The sequence below is a fragment of the Onthophagus taurus genome, chromosome 6 (genome assembly GCF_036711975.1).
Source record: "Onthophagus taurus isolate NC chromosome 6, IU_Otau_3.0, whole genome shotgun sequence".
Taxonomy (NCBI): Eukaryota; Metazoa; Arthropoda; class Insecta; order Coleoptera; family Scarabaeidae; genus Onthophagus; species Onthophagus taurus.
The window spans coordinates 30,750,769-30,769,248 of record NC_091971.1 but is presented as its reverse complement, the minus strand read 5'-3'; the positions used below and the strand labels follow the sequence as shown (position 1 = coordinate 30,769,248).

The 18,480-nt window shown below is 31.8% G+C and overlaps 2 protein-coding genes and 1 long non-coding RNA gene across 3 annotated transcripts; 1 reads left to right on the top strand and 2 right to left on the bottom strand.

Moving 5' to 3' along the window:
* Window positions 1-3,454: 3,454 nt before the first annotated feature.
* Window positions 3,455-4,396, bottom strand: LOC111416479 (uncharacterized). The gene is made up of 2 exons (XM_023048515.2): window positions 4,331-4,396; window positions 3,455-4,279 (listed from the first exon to the last, which is right to left on the bottom strand). Exon 2 carries the CDS (start codon window positions 4,232-4,234, stop codon window positions 3,455-3,457), a length of 780 nt encoding a protein of 259 aa, XP_022904283.1. The 5' UTR covers window positions 4,235-4,279; window positions 4,331-4,396.
* Window positions 4,397-13,610: 9,214 nt separating this feature from the next.
* LOC111416477 (Tyrosine--tRNA ligase, mitochondrial) lies at window positions 13,611-15,770 on the bottom strand. The gene is made up of 5 exons (XM_023048514.2): window positions 15,604-15,770; window positions 15,203-15,526; window positions 14,384-15,144; window positions 14,161-14,325; window positions 13,611-14,105 (listed from the first exon to the last, which is right to left on the bottom strand). The coding sequence occupies exons 1-4, from the start codon at window positions 15,720-15,722 to the stop codon at window positions 14,165-14,167; spliced, it is 1,365 nt and encodes a 454-aa protein (XP_022904282.1). The 5' UTR covers window positions 15,723-15,770; the 3' UTR covers window positions 13,611-14,105; window positions 14,161-14,164.
* A 1,875-nt stretch (window positions 15,771-17,645) lies between these two features.
* On the top strand, window positions 17,646-17,844 carry LOC111416478 (uncharacterized). The gene is made up of 2 exons (XR_002706544.2): window positions 17,646-17,703; window positions 17,766-17,844. It is a non-coding gene; the product is annotated as an uncharacterized lncRNA (long non-coding RNA).
* Window positions 17,845-18,480: the final 636 nt, after the last annotated feature.

The window sequence follows — 18,480 nt, the reverse complement described above, 5'->3', positions numbered from 1 at the left end:
TGATCCCAATTTCCAAAAAGCCATTAGATAAATTAACACCACGAATAAAATTAATGATGTTTAAATTGCAGGAATATACATATGAATTAGTTTACAAGCAAGGAAAGCATATGTATATAGCGGATACCCTGTCGAGAGATACGGAAAATCCAGTCGAGAAAGACAATAATACCAATGAGATGGAAATCCAGGTAGATTTTGTAACAAAAGCAATGCCGATAGGAGATAATATATGGAGAATGATTAAGGACGAATCTGCTAAAGACGAATCATTGACTAAGTTGAGACAAATAATCAGAAAAGGATGGCCAAAGTATTACCGAGATGTTCCAGATGATGTTAAGAAGTACCATCATTTACGACATGAGCTTACGATAAGTGATAATATAATCTTGATAAACAATCGAATATTTATACCTGAAGTTCTAAAAAAGATTATGCTAGAAAAGCTACACACGGGTCACCCAGGCGTAGTAAGAAATAAAAGTAGAGCAGAAGGATCTATGTATTGGATTGGAATAAATCGGGATATAGAGAGATTCGTTAATGAATGTAAGGTATGTAATAAATTTCAAGCAAACAAACAGAAAAAACAACTGATTTTGAGAGAAATACCGGTTCTGCCATGGCAGGAAGTAGGCATGGACGTTTTTGAGTGTGATCAAACACAGTACTGGGTGGTTCAAATTCGATGTCCGAATAGGCTAACTCGAAAACTATAAGAGTTAGAAGAAAAGTAGCTGACGTGTCATGATCTCTTTTTTCGAGAAACTGCTAATGCCGAAAACCTCATAGGGCTATCGTCTTTTGTTTTTCCGCTAGAGGCCAAAATTAAAAATATCGTAAAACCCGCAAATGTAATTATCTTGGTTATTATTATAGGTGGAGTATTATAACTAAGACATTATATGGACACTTTTTTACAGAGAATTTGATGACGTATTCAAAAAAATTTTGTCGGTTTTAGATTTTGAGATGTTATCACAATTTTCGTTTTTTTAAATGGAAACAACCACTGATTATTCGCTTAATAAATTCGTTATTTTTGTCTGATTACAAAAATATAGGGTTTGACAGGTCTATTTCTTATTGTTTTAGAATAAAACTAAAAATAAACTTTTCTTTTAGTGTCGTCGAAGAAATTAAATTTACAGTTTCTTGTAAATTACGGTTCAATAACTAAAAATTAAAAAAACATATTTCTGATATTTGAAACAAATATATTTGTTGAACTGTTTAATTCATATTACATTATTTCACATTCTTTATTACGATTTAATATTATTTTTAAATGACTTAATAAATTATCGATAGATGGCGCTCATGTTTTTTTTTTAATTCAAATAAACATAGCAACATTTGTTTGTATTCAAAAATTTTTTGAAGTGTCACTTTAAAAATCCTGTTTTTAAGATCAATTACGAAAATTTTGAAAAGTTTGACTTGTTAGAATGTTACATATTAAAAAATTATTTGTTTTTAAATACCAGAAATTACTTCGTATTTAATTGTTAACTTTTTAGATTGTACCTACCGCCCCGTAACTTACAGGAAACTGTAAATTTAATTTCCTCGACGACACTAGATGGAAATTCTATAAAAATAGTTTATTTTTAGCTTTATTCTAAAACAATAAGAAATAGACCTGTCGAACCCTATATTTTTGTTATCCGAAAAAAATAACTAATTTAATAAGCGAATAATCAGTGATTGTTTCCATTTAAAAAAACGAAAATTCTCATGATATCTCAAATTCTAAAACCGAAAAATTTTTTTTGACTATGTCATGAAATTCTCTGTAAAAAAGTGTCCATATAATGTCGTAGTTATAATACTCCACCTATAATAATAACCAAGATAATTGCACTTATTGGTTTTACGATATTTTCAATTTTGGCCTCTAGGGGAAAAACAAAAGACGATAGCGCTATGAGGTTTTCGGCATTAGCAATTTCTCGAAAAACGAGATCATGACATGTAAGCTACTTTTTTTCTAACTCTTATAGTTTCCGAGTTAGCCTATTCGGACATCGAATTTGAACCACCCTGTACATGGTCGTGGTAGACTATCTGTCAAATTTTATTGAAGTTGAAAGGTTAAAAGATCTAACCAGTAAAACAATAATAAAAAAGTCTAAGGCAGTCTTCGCAAGACATGGAATACCAACAAAAGTCTTTACTGATGGTGCCTTATACTACAACAGTAAAGAATTTAAAAATTTTGCCATGGAGTGGGACTTTACCCATACAATATCAAGTCCCCATTATGCACAGTCGAATGGAATGGCCGAGTCAGCCGTAAAACGAGTTAAGAACTTATTAAAAAAATGCAAGGAAGACAACTCAGACGTGTACTTAGCGTTACTGAACATGCGAAATACGAAACGAGGGAAAATAAGCTCTCCAGCTGAAATGTTATATAGTAGGAATTTAAGAACCAACATACCCACTACCGTAAAAACATTAAAGCCGAAAATAACCTTAAATTACGACCGAAAGGAAATTGTAAAAAGTAAAAAACTATATAAACAGAACTATGACAAAAACTCAAAAAAGACGGAGGACAGGTTCAACGAAGATGAAAGAATTTATTTTAAGAAACGTTGGGAAGGAAGCTGACAGGAAGGGAAAATAAGCAAAAATTTGATAGAACCGAGATCGTACATAGTTATTGATAATCAAGATAAGCAGTACGGAAGGAATGAGAAATTCATAAGAAAAAACCAAACGTTTCCCATTGACGAAACTGATGAAAGGAAAAATCAAGAAAGAGACGAAAACATGAAGAATGAACACACCAAAAGAGATGAAAAGGCAGTACGGGACAGCACAAACACACCAAAACATGAGAAAGAAATACTGACTGACATGAACGCTTACAAAACGAGATCAGGCCGTATTGTAAAAAATAAATACCAATACATGTATTCATAAATTAGTTTAATATCTTAAGAAGTATTTAGATGTAAGCATTGTTGATGAAGTTGTAATGTATTGTTAACTTAGACCACTGGATGGCGTTACCGTATAGAACATTGTATTACATATGTGTGCATCAAGTTAGGACCAGTTAATAAAGAACGTAGCAAAGGAAAGCACGTGTTTTATTGAACACAACACATGACACCAGCTAAAATTGTTGATAAAGCAGATAGACCTATATCAGACCTATATTATCAAGTGGAATTGCAAACAGGACACATAGTGGAACGAAACAAATTTAATCTGTATAAAGCATCTTCCAAAGAAACTCTGCCGAATTGTAAAGAGCCTGAAGATTTTGTCTCAGATCATCTCTAAGGAGGACTTAGGTTGTTCATTCGCAGAGTTGGTTTATGGTCAGCCATTCAGATTATCGGGATAATTTTTTATACATACCGAAGGGGTGGTACCCCTTAATAATAAGAGATACAAAATCATGAAAACAACTTCTTTATTACCTTATATTCCTTACTTAATCAAAAATCTCTAAAATATATGTAGTAAGTAACTCAAGATGATTCCTATGTATTTCAACCAAATCACAAAGTCCATTTATCAGAGTGTCTAAACAAATAACATTTTTTAATTTTGTTAATTTAAAAGCACTCAAGAAAACTCCACACGGAATGTACAATCTATGCTTAATTAATTCTTTGAAAGCTTCCGCAGCAGTTGGATTTACACCATAAAAGTTACGTAAACGATTAAATAGTCTTCGATAATAAATATACACAACATCTAATATTTCTATACATAATCGATTTAAATCGACAATTAAATTTAACTTATTCATGTAAACTTGCGCTAATGCCTTGACGTCATCAATGACGAAACAAATTGGAAAACTTCCATCTAGATCAACCAAAATTTTCATTTCCATTCTTTTAAATTTCGATTTTTCAATTCGCCTGTTTGTCATGTTTTTATATAACGTTGCAACCGGTGTAAATTTTAATTCGGATAACTCACCGACGTATTTACTACCGATGCAAATTACACTTAAAATTGTTAACAGTTGATTTTCAATTTCGACGTTTTTCTCGTTCATAACCATAATGTATTTGGTAAGGATATCAACGGTCATTACAAAAACGTGACTGTCCTGTTTTAACATGTCGCAGCACTGTTTTATTACATCAACGGTTGATGAATTCAAAACCGGTTCGACGTAGTTTCGAGGATTCTCTTTACATTCGGAAAACCACGTTGAAAGTAGCTCTTCTTCGGCGTTCGTTAATGTGGCGAAAGACATTCTTTCAAAAATTAGGTTAATTATTAAGATCGAAAAATATTCACGCTACAAGTTTAAAATTATATTAATCGTGGTTATTAACTGAAAAGATCTTACCTCAAACTTGAATTGAAACTGACAGATCAGAAAAGAATTTGACGTTTAAATACTTTCAATAAACACTCATAGATGGCGCTATGATTAAAAATAGATTTATCAGTTATAGATTAGACATGTTGTTATATCAATAACTTTGATTCCAACAATAACAAATATCTTTGAAAATTTAATGTAATCATTATTTTAATAATATCCATTAATATTTTGATTTAAAAAATACGTAATAATTATATAAATACAATTTAGCTTGGCAAATCCATTAACTGTGCAGAAGGAGTGCGACAGTAAATCGTTGAAGTGAAATAGGCGATCTCGTGATGTTTCACAACCGTATGTATAGCGCTCGCCAAAAACTTAGTACAGGATGGTTCAAATTCGATGTCCGAATAGGCTAACTCGAAAACTATAAGAGTTAGAAGAAAAGTAGCTGAGATGTCATGATCTCGTTTTTCGAGAAACTGCTAATGCCGAAAACCTCATAGCGCTATCGTCTTTTGTTTTTCCGCTACAGGCCAAAATTGAAAATATCGTAAAACCCGCAAATGTAATTATCTTGGTTGTTATTATAGGTGGAGTATTATAACTAAGACATTATATGAACACTTTTTTATAGAGAATTTGTTGACGTAGTCAAAAAAATTTTGTCGGTTTTAGATTTTGGGATATTATTACAATTTTCGATTATTCGCTTAATAAATTCGTTATTTTTTTCTGATTACAAAAATATGGGGTTTGACAGGTCTATTTCTTATTGTTTTAGAATAAAACTAAAAATAAACTTTTCTTTTAGTGTCGTCGAAGAAATTAAATTTGCAGTTTCCTGTAAATTACGGTTCTATAACTAAAAATTAAAAAAAACATATTTCTGATATTTGAAACAAATATATTTGTTGAACTGTTTAATTTATATATGTTTTACACAAAAGTTGGAATAGATTGCATTATTTCACATTTTTTATTACGATTTAATATTATTTTTTTGCATGTTTTTTTTTTTAAAGAAACGAAAATTTTGAAAAGTTTGACATTTTAGAATGTTACATATTAAAAAATTATTTGTTTTTTATTACCAGAAGTTATCTTCGTATTTAATTGTTATCTTTTTAGATTTTACCTACCGCCCCGTAACTTACAGGAAACTGTAAATTTAATATCCTCGACGACGCTAGATGGAAATTTTACAAAAAAAGTTTATTTTTAGCTTTATTCTAAAACAATAAGAAATAGACCTGTCAAACCCTATATTTTTGTAATCAGAAAAAAATAGCGAATTTAATAAGCGAATAATCAGTGGTTGTTTCCATTTTCCAACGAAAATTCTCATGATATCTCAAAATCTAAAACCGAAAAATTTTTTTTGACTACGTCATGAAATTCTCTTTAAAAAGTGTCCATATAATGCCGTAGTTATAATACTCCACCTATAATAATAACCAAGATAATTGCACTTATTGGTTTTACGATATTTTCAATTTTGGCTTCTAGGGGAAAAACAAAAGACGAGATCATGACATGTAACCTACTTTTTTTCTAACTCTTATGGGTAGTTTTCGAGTTAGCCTATTCGGCATTGAGGTCTTATATATAATCTAGAGTGCGTATGCTGTGGCCCCCACCACGCCTAAAATGAAGCCAGAAAGGTCGCCATGTTAGATGTACCAACTTAGCGGGAAATTCGAAATTCTTATATATGCTTATACAAGAATTTACATTATTATAAACTGGAAGACAGAAAATGATAACCAAAACAAAACATTAATTTTTTATTGATAAATAATTATTAATTATATAATATTTTAAAAGAACTTAATAATTTTTAGCCATAACCCTTATACTTAACATAAACTAAGAAGAAAATATTTAAAGCAATTCCGATTGATCACGTTAACATTTGCTTATAAATAATTGAGAGTTTATTTAAAAAAAACTGAACAGTCCTTAATAATAAACTTTACTTGAACTTCAATTGAAGACCTCGGTGCAAGAAGGGAGTAGCTCCATTTATCAAGAGAAGGAGTTGTCCCCTTCTTATACCGAGGTCTTCAATTGTTATTCCAAGTCAAGTAACCAGAAACATTTTATGGACTGTTGTAAATAATCGTCCAACCTACCAAATTATAAAAAACATATGTGAAACGAAAAGAATTCGAAAACTTTCATCAAAAATCAAATTTTAATAAAAATAACAATATGTTTATGAGAATTGTGAGGTTATAATTGTAGGTACAATAGAGACTTGAAACTATAGCTAAGTTCAGGTCGGTACATCCAACATGTCTGACTTTCTGATTACCCCCACCACCACCACATACGCTCTCTAGATTATATATAAGACCTCAATGCTATTCGGACATCGAATTTGAACCATCTGTATATACATCAAAATATGTCAGAAATATACATTAAGTGAAAATGTAAATGTTAATCAACAAAAAATTGGTCATCATATTGTAACACCTCGGGCGCAAGCTACCTTGGCTTTATCAAGTAAACTTATAGATCTTATGCATAATTAAGTCAAGGTCGCCTGCGCCCGAGGCGCAATTGTTAAGATTAGCTAAATTTATCCAAAACTGGTCAACATATCGTTTATTTGCTAAAATATAGGCACAACTCAAAATCTGCCAATTTTGAGATGTTTACATCAACATACGCGAAAAGGTGATTACCGGTAGAAAGCGCCGATGTCATTGATTACGTTTTAATACAGGTGTCTCACGTAACTGGTTCGTTAGAACTTTTTCAGGTTCCACTATTCGTAGAGATTTGAAATTTTGGTAGCATGGGTTGTTCATTCGGAACTTTCGATCTAAAATATTTTCAAGATGGCCGCCACTTCCGGTCTACCGGAAGTAAACCATAACTTCGCTATTTTAAATGGAATGCTATACTTTTTATTACACCGTTTAATTGTATGTATAAAAGTAGGTTAACTTTGATAAAAGTCGCCCATAATTTAAAACTCCATATCTTAGCCAACGTTCATTCAAAAAAGATCTACGTTGGCACGATTACTCTTCAGATGTTGTGAAGTAGATTGTTATTAAATTTGTTGTATCGGAGTATCTTATACAGAGTGGTCAAAAATTGAATTGCTGTTTCTCCATATTCAACGGGGAGAAAGTCGAAAATTTTAAATGGAACGCCCCATATTTTTTTAGCCTATCAGAAAGAGAATTTAGTTCTCTACAAATTATCTATAAACATTCCCATACCTATTTATTGTAGTTTGCCTCATATTGCGAAATTTATTAAAAGATGCACGAAACGCAGGTATTTTTATTAGAAAGCTATGGAATTTTGACAGTTTTTGGTCCATGTTTGTATTATTGTTGTCATTTGAGTCATCAGTTACATTTTACAACGGGTGTAAGTCATTGAACATCGTGGTAAATTATTCCAACGCCGATATTTGAAATTTATTTTGTATTGATGGCGAATGTAATAAAGTTTTGGACAGAACGTGTCGAACACTTAATGAGAGATGCCTAACAAACCTAACGCCCATCACAAGAAAATTTCAAAAAATTGATAAATAATTTCTTAGTTCCGGATATATCGAGACAAAAAGATATCGCATATTTCCGGTAACTAGTGATGAAGACAACGAAATAAATATTTACTGTATTTTATTGCATTTCCAAATTCAATTTAATAACAAATTTATATTTTTATTCAAATCTAATTTTTGTCATTAACTTCTTGTTTTAATAGTTTCATTTATTTGATCTTCTGTTTGTTATTTTTGGTAAGTAAAAGCTAGTAAACTAAAAGATTATCAATCGCAGTTAATAGTACAAATAATAATAGAAATAAATTAAACAAAAAACTGTCAAAATGTCATGGCCTTCTAATAAAAATATAAACGGTTTCCTGCATTTCCTGCATGTTTTCATAAATTTACGAATATGAGAGAAACTACAATAAGTAGATATAGGAATGTTAATAGATAAATTGTAGAGAATTAAATTTCCTTTCGTGTAGGCTAATAAAATATGAGGCAATATGAGGAAAATTTTCGACTTTCTCCCCGTTGAATATGGAGAAACGGTAATTCAATTTTTGACCACCCTGTATAAGATACTCTGATACAATATATGATAATCTATTTGAGAGCATCTGAAGAGTAATTGTGCCAATTTAGAGCTTTTTTGAATGAACGTTGGCTGGGATATAGGGTTTTAAAGAGCATGGTGAAATTTGCCAAAAAAACCTTAAAATCAAAATAACTCGAAAACTAAAAACGCTAGGTACCAATAACTTTTATGAAAGTCAACATATTTTTTTACGTACAATTAAAAGGTGCAATAAAAACTGTAGCATTCCATTTGAAATAACGAAGTTATGGTCTACTTCCGGTAGACCGGAAGTGGCAGCCATCTTGAAAATATTTTAGATCGAAAGTTCCGACTGAACAACCCATACTACCAAAATTTCAAAACTGTACGAATACTGGAACTTAAAAAAGTTATAACGAACCAGTTACGTGAGACGACCTGTATACAGGTGTCTCGGCAGGTGTCTGGCGAAAATAAAAATTTGAGAATTCAGACTTAAGTATTATCAATTACGATCTCTTTACTTTTTGCAATTTGATTCGGCCGTTCTCAAGTTATTCGAATTTTTCTAGAAAAATCTGTTCCAGCAGACATTTGTTCAAAAAATCAGAAAACACTCGATTTTTGGGATATCAATTTAGGATTGAGAACATGCTTAAGCAACATGATGGAATATGTTTTGGTGCCGAGAACTGCTGTCTACAACGTTTGGTCACTTTACTATGGCACGTTAACTTTTCAAAATTTGGAAGTACCATAACTTAATTTTTTTAAATGGCACCCCCCATATTTTATTTCTTAGTCGTCTTCGGTGTCTCATTCTACATCTTTTATATCCGATATGTCCCATACCTAATATTAACTATTAAAGTTTGGGAGATAAATAGGGTTTTTTGAAAAATGCACACATCATATGGATATTTAGCCTAGTGTGCCATGAAAAACAAGCCTTCTCAATGAATTCTTGTCAAAGACTCACTTGTTTACGTCACTTGATACATGTGAGTTAATAATTATCTGTTATGTCCCTTAATATTAGTACTGAAACAAGTTAAAATCGATAACAATAACGAAAGTAATATTTACACAAATCAAGAAATTCTTAATTTATTTTTTATGCATGAAAAGCGCGACAAAGTTCGTAGTATGATTCCCAGATCTTCTTTGGGAGCTCGAATTGAGGTGTTGGGACTGGGCTCGAAATAAGTCAAGGTATTCACCTCTTCCGTTGCATTACCTACTACATTTTTTGGTCAGATTAACACGTGATTAATTCGTCCAAAACGCAAAAAAATTGCTTCTATTCTTCTAAATTTACCTTTTGTCATGGGAGGTAAATGTGGATAATTTTCATTAAACATTCTGCAAGTTCTACTAAGAACTTTGTCGCACTTTTCGTGCACAAAAAATAAATTATGGATTTCTTCATTTGTATAAACATTATTTACGTTATTAATATCCATTTTAACTGATTTTAGACTCACAAGCATCAAACAACGTAAGTCAGACTTTGACGTTTATCAATAAGTCATTAAACATTTGTTTTCCATGGCACACTAGGTTAATATCGATATGATATGTGAGCATTTTTCAAAAAACCCTAATTACTTCTCAAACTATTAATGTTAGGCATAGGACATATGGAATATAAAAGATGTAAAATGAGACGCCGCAGACGACTAAGTAATAAAATATGGGGGATGTCATTTAAAAAAATGAAGTTATGGTGCTTCCAAATTTCGAAAAGTTAACGTGTCATAGTAAAGTGACCAAACGATCTAGACAGCCGCTCTCGGCACCAAAACATACTCCATCATGTTGTTTAAGTATGTTCTGAATCCTAAATTGATATCTCAAAAATTGAGTGTTCTATGTCCGCTGGAGCAGATTTTTCTAGAAAAAATCGAATAACTCGAGAACGGCCGAATCAAATTGCAAAAAGTAAAGTTATTTATAAACCTTGAAAACAGACAAATCCAAATATGTAAAAATATACAGGATGTTCCATTTAAAAAAATAAAGTAGGTGGCGACTTCCGGTATAACCGGAAGTGCTAGAAATCTGAAAATATTTTAGATGAAGAGAACGTAATTGACTATTTCATTCATATCGTTAACAGCCAATAAGAATTCGGGGTTTTCCGTCAATTGCGAGTATTTCAGCGGTTATTTGGCCGTAACCATGGAGAACGATAATACGAACCTTTGTATTATCGCTTGTTTGACATTTCATTAATTTCGAGACATCCATGAATGTTTCCACAACAATCAATGTAATTTACTAAAAAAATATAAAAATTCTAAAAATATATATATTTTTTATTCATGAAATAGTCTAGCCATATACAACACGACAATCGAAAATACTCGAATCTCGACGTATTGCCTTAAAAAACAGTGCATTACAGTGTTTCAGGCAATACGTCTCGTATTATCGAGTATTTTTGATTGTCTTGTTGTATAATATATGATAATATTTAAGAGGCCTACCTAGCTGGCGAAAAATTCGAAACGAGATTCGCTCGTGAACACGCCTAATGCGGCAACACCGCTCCATGTGCACTCGATCGGGCTGGCGCGCCAGGCCGATGGCGACTAGGACTGTCCGATTGTCGGGTAATTCCCCGACAATCAGCGATGTTGATTTTATTCTTAGTTGAATGCATTTGAATACGAGTCGGGTCCGCTTTTTGGAAAATAGCTGTTATTACTAGTATTTCATTATTATCGATTGTTAGTTAAAATTATATATTTTCTCGAAAAGGGATGTTGGTGGATGCCGATCTTATCAGATTCCTCATTATAAAATTGCACAGTATACCAAATTTTATCTGTATATGACAAATCACTGAAATTATTGAAGGTAATCTATACCTTAGCCATTTATTGATTTATACAGGGTGATTTATCAGCTCACCATCAAACTTTGTCATATGATAGCTAATCCAATTACAAAAAAAAATGTTAATGAACATATGTCCTATTTTAATTATTTACGAAATTATAATACTTTAAAGTTTTAATTTTTATATCATAATTAACAGCTACATTTTTTTAAAATACATAAATATTACAAATATTGTTCAAAATAGTCTCCTTCTGAAGGAGGAATACATGCTTCACAATGACGCATTAAAGAGTTCTTCAGCCGAATTAAAATGTCTGGTTGATTTCTTGTTTCAGTAGCAACCATTTGTATTCTGTTTAATAACTGTTCTCGTGTGTTAATTTCCACTTGATACACAATTTGTTTCATATGACCCCATAAGTAGAAATCCAATGGATTAAGATCCGGGGATCTAAGTGGCCAAGCAAATGGACCATTACTACCAATCCACTTGTTTGGAAAATATTGATTTAACCACTCGACAACTACTCTTCCGCGATAAGGTGGGCACCATTGTGCTGGTACAACATATTTTGAATTACATTAAGAGGTATATCTTCAAGTAAATCAAAAAGTGTATTGTTCAAAAAAAATCTGTAATTTACAGCGTTCAAACGTCCATCAAGTACATGCAAACCTAGTAAATTGTTGTTAAATATTCCACCCCAAACGTTGATGCTGAAACGTTGTTCAAATTTTCTTAGTCTAATCGCATGTTGATTTTGTAATGCCCAGATATGTTCATTATGGTAATTATTTATACCATCTCGTGTAAAACATGATTCATCTGTCCAGAGAACATTTGAAATGAAGTCATTATTTTGAGCATGTTACTGCAATAACCATTCACAAAATGCTAACCTTTGCTGATTATCTCCTGGCTGTAGAGCTTGAACGTTCTGTTTACGATACGGATGAAGGACTTGGCGGTTCAATACGCGCCATGCAAAATTTTGACTTACATGTATGTTGTGTGCTATTCTTCGAGTGCTGATATAAGGATTATCAATTACAGCATTAATTACAGCTTCTTCGTCCTCTACATTAACTACATGCGGTCGAATAGGATTACCTGTTTCTCGAAGTCTTCTGAAAGAATCGCTAAAAACTGAATAATATGGCAAATTACGCTGTGGAAATCTTACATGATATTCTGGTACTGATTGTCGAGCATTTCAATTGCAAAAACCATACACGAAAATTATATCAGCATACTCTTCAGTGCTATAAGCGTAGATTTTAAGTTTCTTCTTGTATGTAATAAATGTAATAATTAACCCTTACAGCAAACTGACATATTACAATGACAAGTTTGTTTTTGTTGAATGTTTGATTTTACTGACTATTAATAAATTCGCTGCAGAAAACTTTAAAGTGTTATAATTTCGTAAATAATTGAAATAGGACATATGTTCTTTGATAATTGGATTAGCTGTCATATGTCAAAGTTTAATGGTGAGCTAATAAATCATCCTGTATTTAAAGATTAAAAATGTTTACACTAGTTGTCATAATTTTTGCTCTAGCAGTATATGTGGTTGAAATTATGCCACCACTTACAGAACCACCATATATTTTTATACAGGGTGCCCATTATTTATGGAATATAGTATACAGGTTTTCTCGAGAACTATAAACACCAGGAAAATGAAATTTGGGGAATATGTTTAACTCATAATAGGGCACGTTTTGACCCTATTTGTACTTTCAACCTACCCTTCTAAACTACTAAATATAACCACCCCCTTTACATGTTTGCAAACATTTTTTTTGCAGATGATAAATACATTAGAAAAATTTTACATAGGTATCACCCCTAAAGTTTGGGCACGTCATTCAGATACACCCTGTATATCTCGGTAAATGTTGACTTTATAAAAAAACATTTTATACAAAAGTTGTTTAATATTTTATTTGCCATAATAGGACAGCATTCAATTGTTTATATTTCAGAAAACAGATGAGCAACGAATAACACTTGAATTGTTTTAAATGGCAATGTACCCTTTTTTAGGTTCATTTGATAGAGACATTTGGTGATATTCTTTACATTTTTTTTTGTATTTATTTTAATAATTAATCTAATAGTAAATGATCAGATAATTGTGCAAATATTCTCATTATTAAAAATTTATTGCCACACTTAAACATTGTTTTGCATTCTACGTAAATTAATATCCGAAAATATTAATCGCTTCAGGTTTGTTTTTCTTGGGAGACACTACGCCGACGTCTCGGTTACCGAGATCCACTATGTCTCGGGCAATGTTTGGGACGGAGCAATGTTTGCGATGTTGCCATATTTATACTCCGAAAGCAATCAAAACCGACTAAACGTTTTAAACCCATTTTATTTAAATTTGCTGCATTTAATAAAAAAATTGAACTCTTTAAATATGATTTACTTTACATTTCACTACCTGGTTATGCATTCCGTTTTTAAAAATTTTTTAAAACGTGATTTTAGAAACGTTACGCGACATTTTTTGAAAAAACTAAATGCATCACTAAAAACTATATAAAAAAATAGAAATTTTGATGTAACAAACATACAAAAATTTTAAACGATGGCTGAATAAAATGGTATTCGTTGTTTTCGCTAATAGGTTATCCTCTTAAGTCTGCATTCTCAAATTTTTTGTTTGGCCAGAACCCGAGAAAAGTCTAATGACCGGTCTCGCTGAGACATCCTGTATATATGGGTGGACCTAAAGTGGCGACCATCTTGAAAATATTTTAGATCGAATGATCGGGACGTGAACATCCTATATAAGCAAAATTTCAGAAACATAGGTGTGTAGGATTACAGGCACTGTGTATACTTTTTTCTGTGAACATATTAATAAATCAGAAACGTCAAAAATCTTATCTAAAATGACATACTTTATTACATCCATTTTATAACATAATAATTTCTCTTTCCAACTCTTAATAACGTAACATTATTTTCTAAGTGGTGAGCAGATTGTGTAATAACCTCGCTTGGATTTGAAACCCTCTGTTGATTTACATAAAACCCACCTGCTGTTATTATTCTTATAGCATCACCTAAAAAAACAATGATAAATAAATTAAATCTTTTTAAAACCCTTTTTTAATTATTTACTAGTAGTTGGAAAGCATTTAACTTTTAAAGCCAAATCTAAAATGCTTTGTCCCGCTTCCGGTAAAACTTCAACAACAGTGGCCCCTTGAAAAAGTTGTGCAACTTCTTCAACTGTCATTGAACTTAAAGCAGCTACACTACCTTCATACAAAGCTTTAGTGGCAGCATTCGCTTTTTTTAAACCTTCTTCACCATGAACAAGCAAAGTAACTTGTTCAGCTAGGTATTTTTGGGGCAATCTTAATTCAGGTTTTTCTCGATGTTTTCTCATTAAATCGCTGATAGCTCCAATTGTGTCGAATGTAAATAATTTTAAAAACTTTTCAACGTCGTTATCACGTTGTCGAACCCAAAATTGATAAAATGAAAATGGAGATGTTTTATCATTTGTAATCCAAATAGCATTTCCCGCGGATTTTCCAAATTTATCACCTTCTTCTGTTGTAATTAATGGTAGTGTTAATCCATATACGCTTTGTTTTTGAGTTTTACTAATTAAATCATGTCCTGACATGATATTGCCCATTTGATCGTTTCCTCCAATTTGAAATCTGCATCCAAATTCTTTATTTAAATGTAACCAATCGTACGCTTGAAATAATTGATAACTAAACTCTGTAAAACTCATTCCTGTTGATGAGTTTAATCTATTTTGTACACTTGTTCTTGATAATAAAGTCCCCATTCTTAGAAATCTTCCAGCGTTTCCGATAAGTTGTATGGGAGACATTTTGTTATACCACTCCTCATTATTTAATATCCTAAATTAATTACAAACGTTAAATATATCTAAATCTATTAAAAATTAAAATTATCTACCTTACTTTGGGTAAAACATCTTTTTCTTTCCATAAAAGATTCTCGTGATTATTAAAAACATTCTCAATATTTTTCTTAATCCCACTTAAATTCTCATCGATTAAAACAGATTGAAGTTGTTCCCTTTCAGTTGTACGACCACTTGGATCACCTATTTTAGCTGTGGCACCCCCTAATAAAGCTATAACATTATGACCTCCCCGCTGCCAATGAATTAAATTTACTAATACCAAAAGGTTTCCGATGTGTAAACTATTAGCTGTTGGGTCAAAACCAGCGTACACCGTTTGAGGTTTTGCATTTAATAAATCTGTAACTTCTCCGCTAAAATTTATTTGGAAAAAATTGTTGATGAAAAATAAATGGGGATTAAAAAAGTGAGGTTAAGATAAATTACTCACGCTGAAATTTCTGGAAATAGTTCTTGAAACATGCCGCGTTCTTTTAATTTTAACATATTTCGGTTTGAATACCATCGTTTTATTATTGTTACGTTCAGAATCGAGCTATTTCTCAACATTTTTTTATTTTAAATTTTTAGGTTAATTCAAACATAACCTAAATGTTACAAAGTGCCATCTAATGGATTTTATTTAAAATATAAAGATTAACAGAAATCTTTAAATAAATTCTCTAAAGTCTAAAGTTATTTGAAATGATTATATTCAACTTTATTAAATTATTTTCGACAAAAAACAGTAATGTTATATAATAGTTTATTTAAGAATTCAAAATTCATACAACCTATTATACGTATATTTCTATTAAATTTAAAATGCAAGTTTATATATAGGTGTCCCGAAACTCAACGTCAACCGGTACCCGCTGTTGTGAAATCAGCTTTGATTATATATAATATGGATTGAGCCAACGAGAGAGATAGCTTGCGCAAGGTGATCGAACCGAGATAGACATAGAAGCGTGCTGCCATATAATGGGTGTACTGATAGAAGTGAGATAGATATAGAAGCGTACTGACATATAATATATCTATCTTTGTTACACTTTCACATTATCGCTTTCCATCTGCGTCTATTCACCTTGAGCAACATTTTTGTTAGTAGATATATTCAGTTAGCTCAATCCATATTATATATAATCAAAGGAAATCAGCCAGGTTAAGGAAATTGAAGAAAATGATAAAAGATATGATTCTGAAAATAATTATAATATAAATAAAATTATTCCAATAAATATATAATATTTTTTTCATAAAATCAATCATAAATTAAAAAACATAGCAACGGTTCATGTTCAGTATATTTTTTATTTTGCATAGTGTGCTTCTGTAGCATGAAAGTGGAGATCCAGACGAACATTTTGAGGTATTGATGGCATAAATCGGACTCTCCGTTATTTTGCTACAGCCTAACACAACTCAACAAAATGAAATTTTTTGGCATTTTCTCATTTTTTTTCAATTAATCGCACCGTAACAAAAAAGAATTATACCGGGTGTCCCTCAAAAGTGGCTCACCCCCATATTTTTCTTTATTATTGGTGATATAAGAAAACCATTTGAAATGTATAGTATCGCTTAAACGGATTATTACGTCTCGATTTTGACATAATTGTATCTTGCGTATTGTCGATCTAACGACTCGACGTTATTCCTGCGGAGATATTTAGGTAATACAATTTCTAATTCGATTTATTTTCCAATACCTCACGAGACCATACTGGTGTATTATAGAGCTCATTTTTGATTTTGCCCCATAAAAAGAATCTAAAGGTGTGAGGTCAGGTGATCTGAGAGGTTTTAAGCAAAATAAAGTAAATAATACAGAACAAAAGCTACAGAACATTTAGTGTAAAAGAACAAAAAATAAAGAAAAAAATAAAAAATAATTGAATTAAACTTAATTGTTTGATCGGGTTTTTCTTTTAAATAGTATATTGTTTTATATGGAAGAGAAGCAGTGCTTTTTATGGCGTGGTCTGTCGCTTAGCGACGAACGCAGTGAGTCGCTAATGACAGATGAGCCGTTAAAATTGTGGCGTGTCCGACAGTTTTCCGGACGAACGAAGTGAGTCCGGCAATGACGGACCAGCCACAAACGAATCTGCTTCTCTTCCGAATAAAACATAGTATTTTTTCTTCAAACGTTGCAAATAATACGGCGCTAAAGTGAAATGTTCTTCAACGTTATGGCGCTAAAGTGAAATTTACTTTAGCGCCATAACGCTGAAGTACTTTTTTGCTATGTTGATCTTAGCAACCGTCGTTATGCAACAATGACTTACTTCTACCGCGAGTAAACACGACAACAAAGTTGTCATTTAATGACGTTTGAAGAAAAACTAATTTAATACAACTGTTAATTTACACCATTATTAAAAAAGAACCACTGACTAAAGCATAGCAGTGATCACTACTCGACAAATAGCAAATCAAGAGGGACATAACGTAGTTTATACTATTAACCAATCTCGTCCAATCACCTACAAAATTTCACCACGTTTGTCAGATGTTCAATTTTGTGCTCCATAAGTAATTGACGGTAACTAAACAAATTAAAAAATATGTATAACAAATTTCTTACTTCAATTTTATGTTTTTTAGTCGTGCCTGATGAAGAGATTTTGAATCTCGAAACATGTTGCACTGATCTTATATTAAGAATAAATAATTTTTCATCGTTCCCAAGAAGCTTTTATTTATCACTTACAACCCACGATGAACATTGAGTCAACTATCACTAAACTATTTTATTGTTGGCTAGGTATGACAAATTTATTGAACACGAACATTAAGTTGTCATCATCAAAGGTTGAGTCTTCGTTATCTTCAACATTCTGTCAGAGTGTTCACACTGATCAAAAAATGTCACTTGAAAAAATGACGTTAGTACGGACATAAGATAGATAACAAATTTCTGTTTGGTCAACATCATTTTGCAGCACAGGTTTAAACAAACACGGCCGTTTTCGATAGCTCGCCACCGGCTAGCATTTTTTGAAACGTCAAAAAATGGCACTTGAAAATGTAAACTTAGAACGGACAGAAGATAGATAACAAACAAGAATTCTTTACGTCATTTTTCAACACAACTTCAAACTAGCACAGCCGTTTTCGAAGACATCGGCCGCCCTCGGCCATCGAGGGCACTAAATAAAAATAATACCGAAACACCAGTATTTTGCCATCAATACCGGTTTTTAATACCGGACAAAAATTGTCACTTTCCGCTCCACGATTGCTTGGAAAAAAATGTAAGTGCGAATAGAGCAAATGGATTTTGAGCGACATATTTGCATTCATGTCATCGTAATTGTGC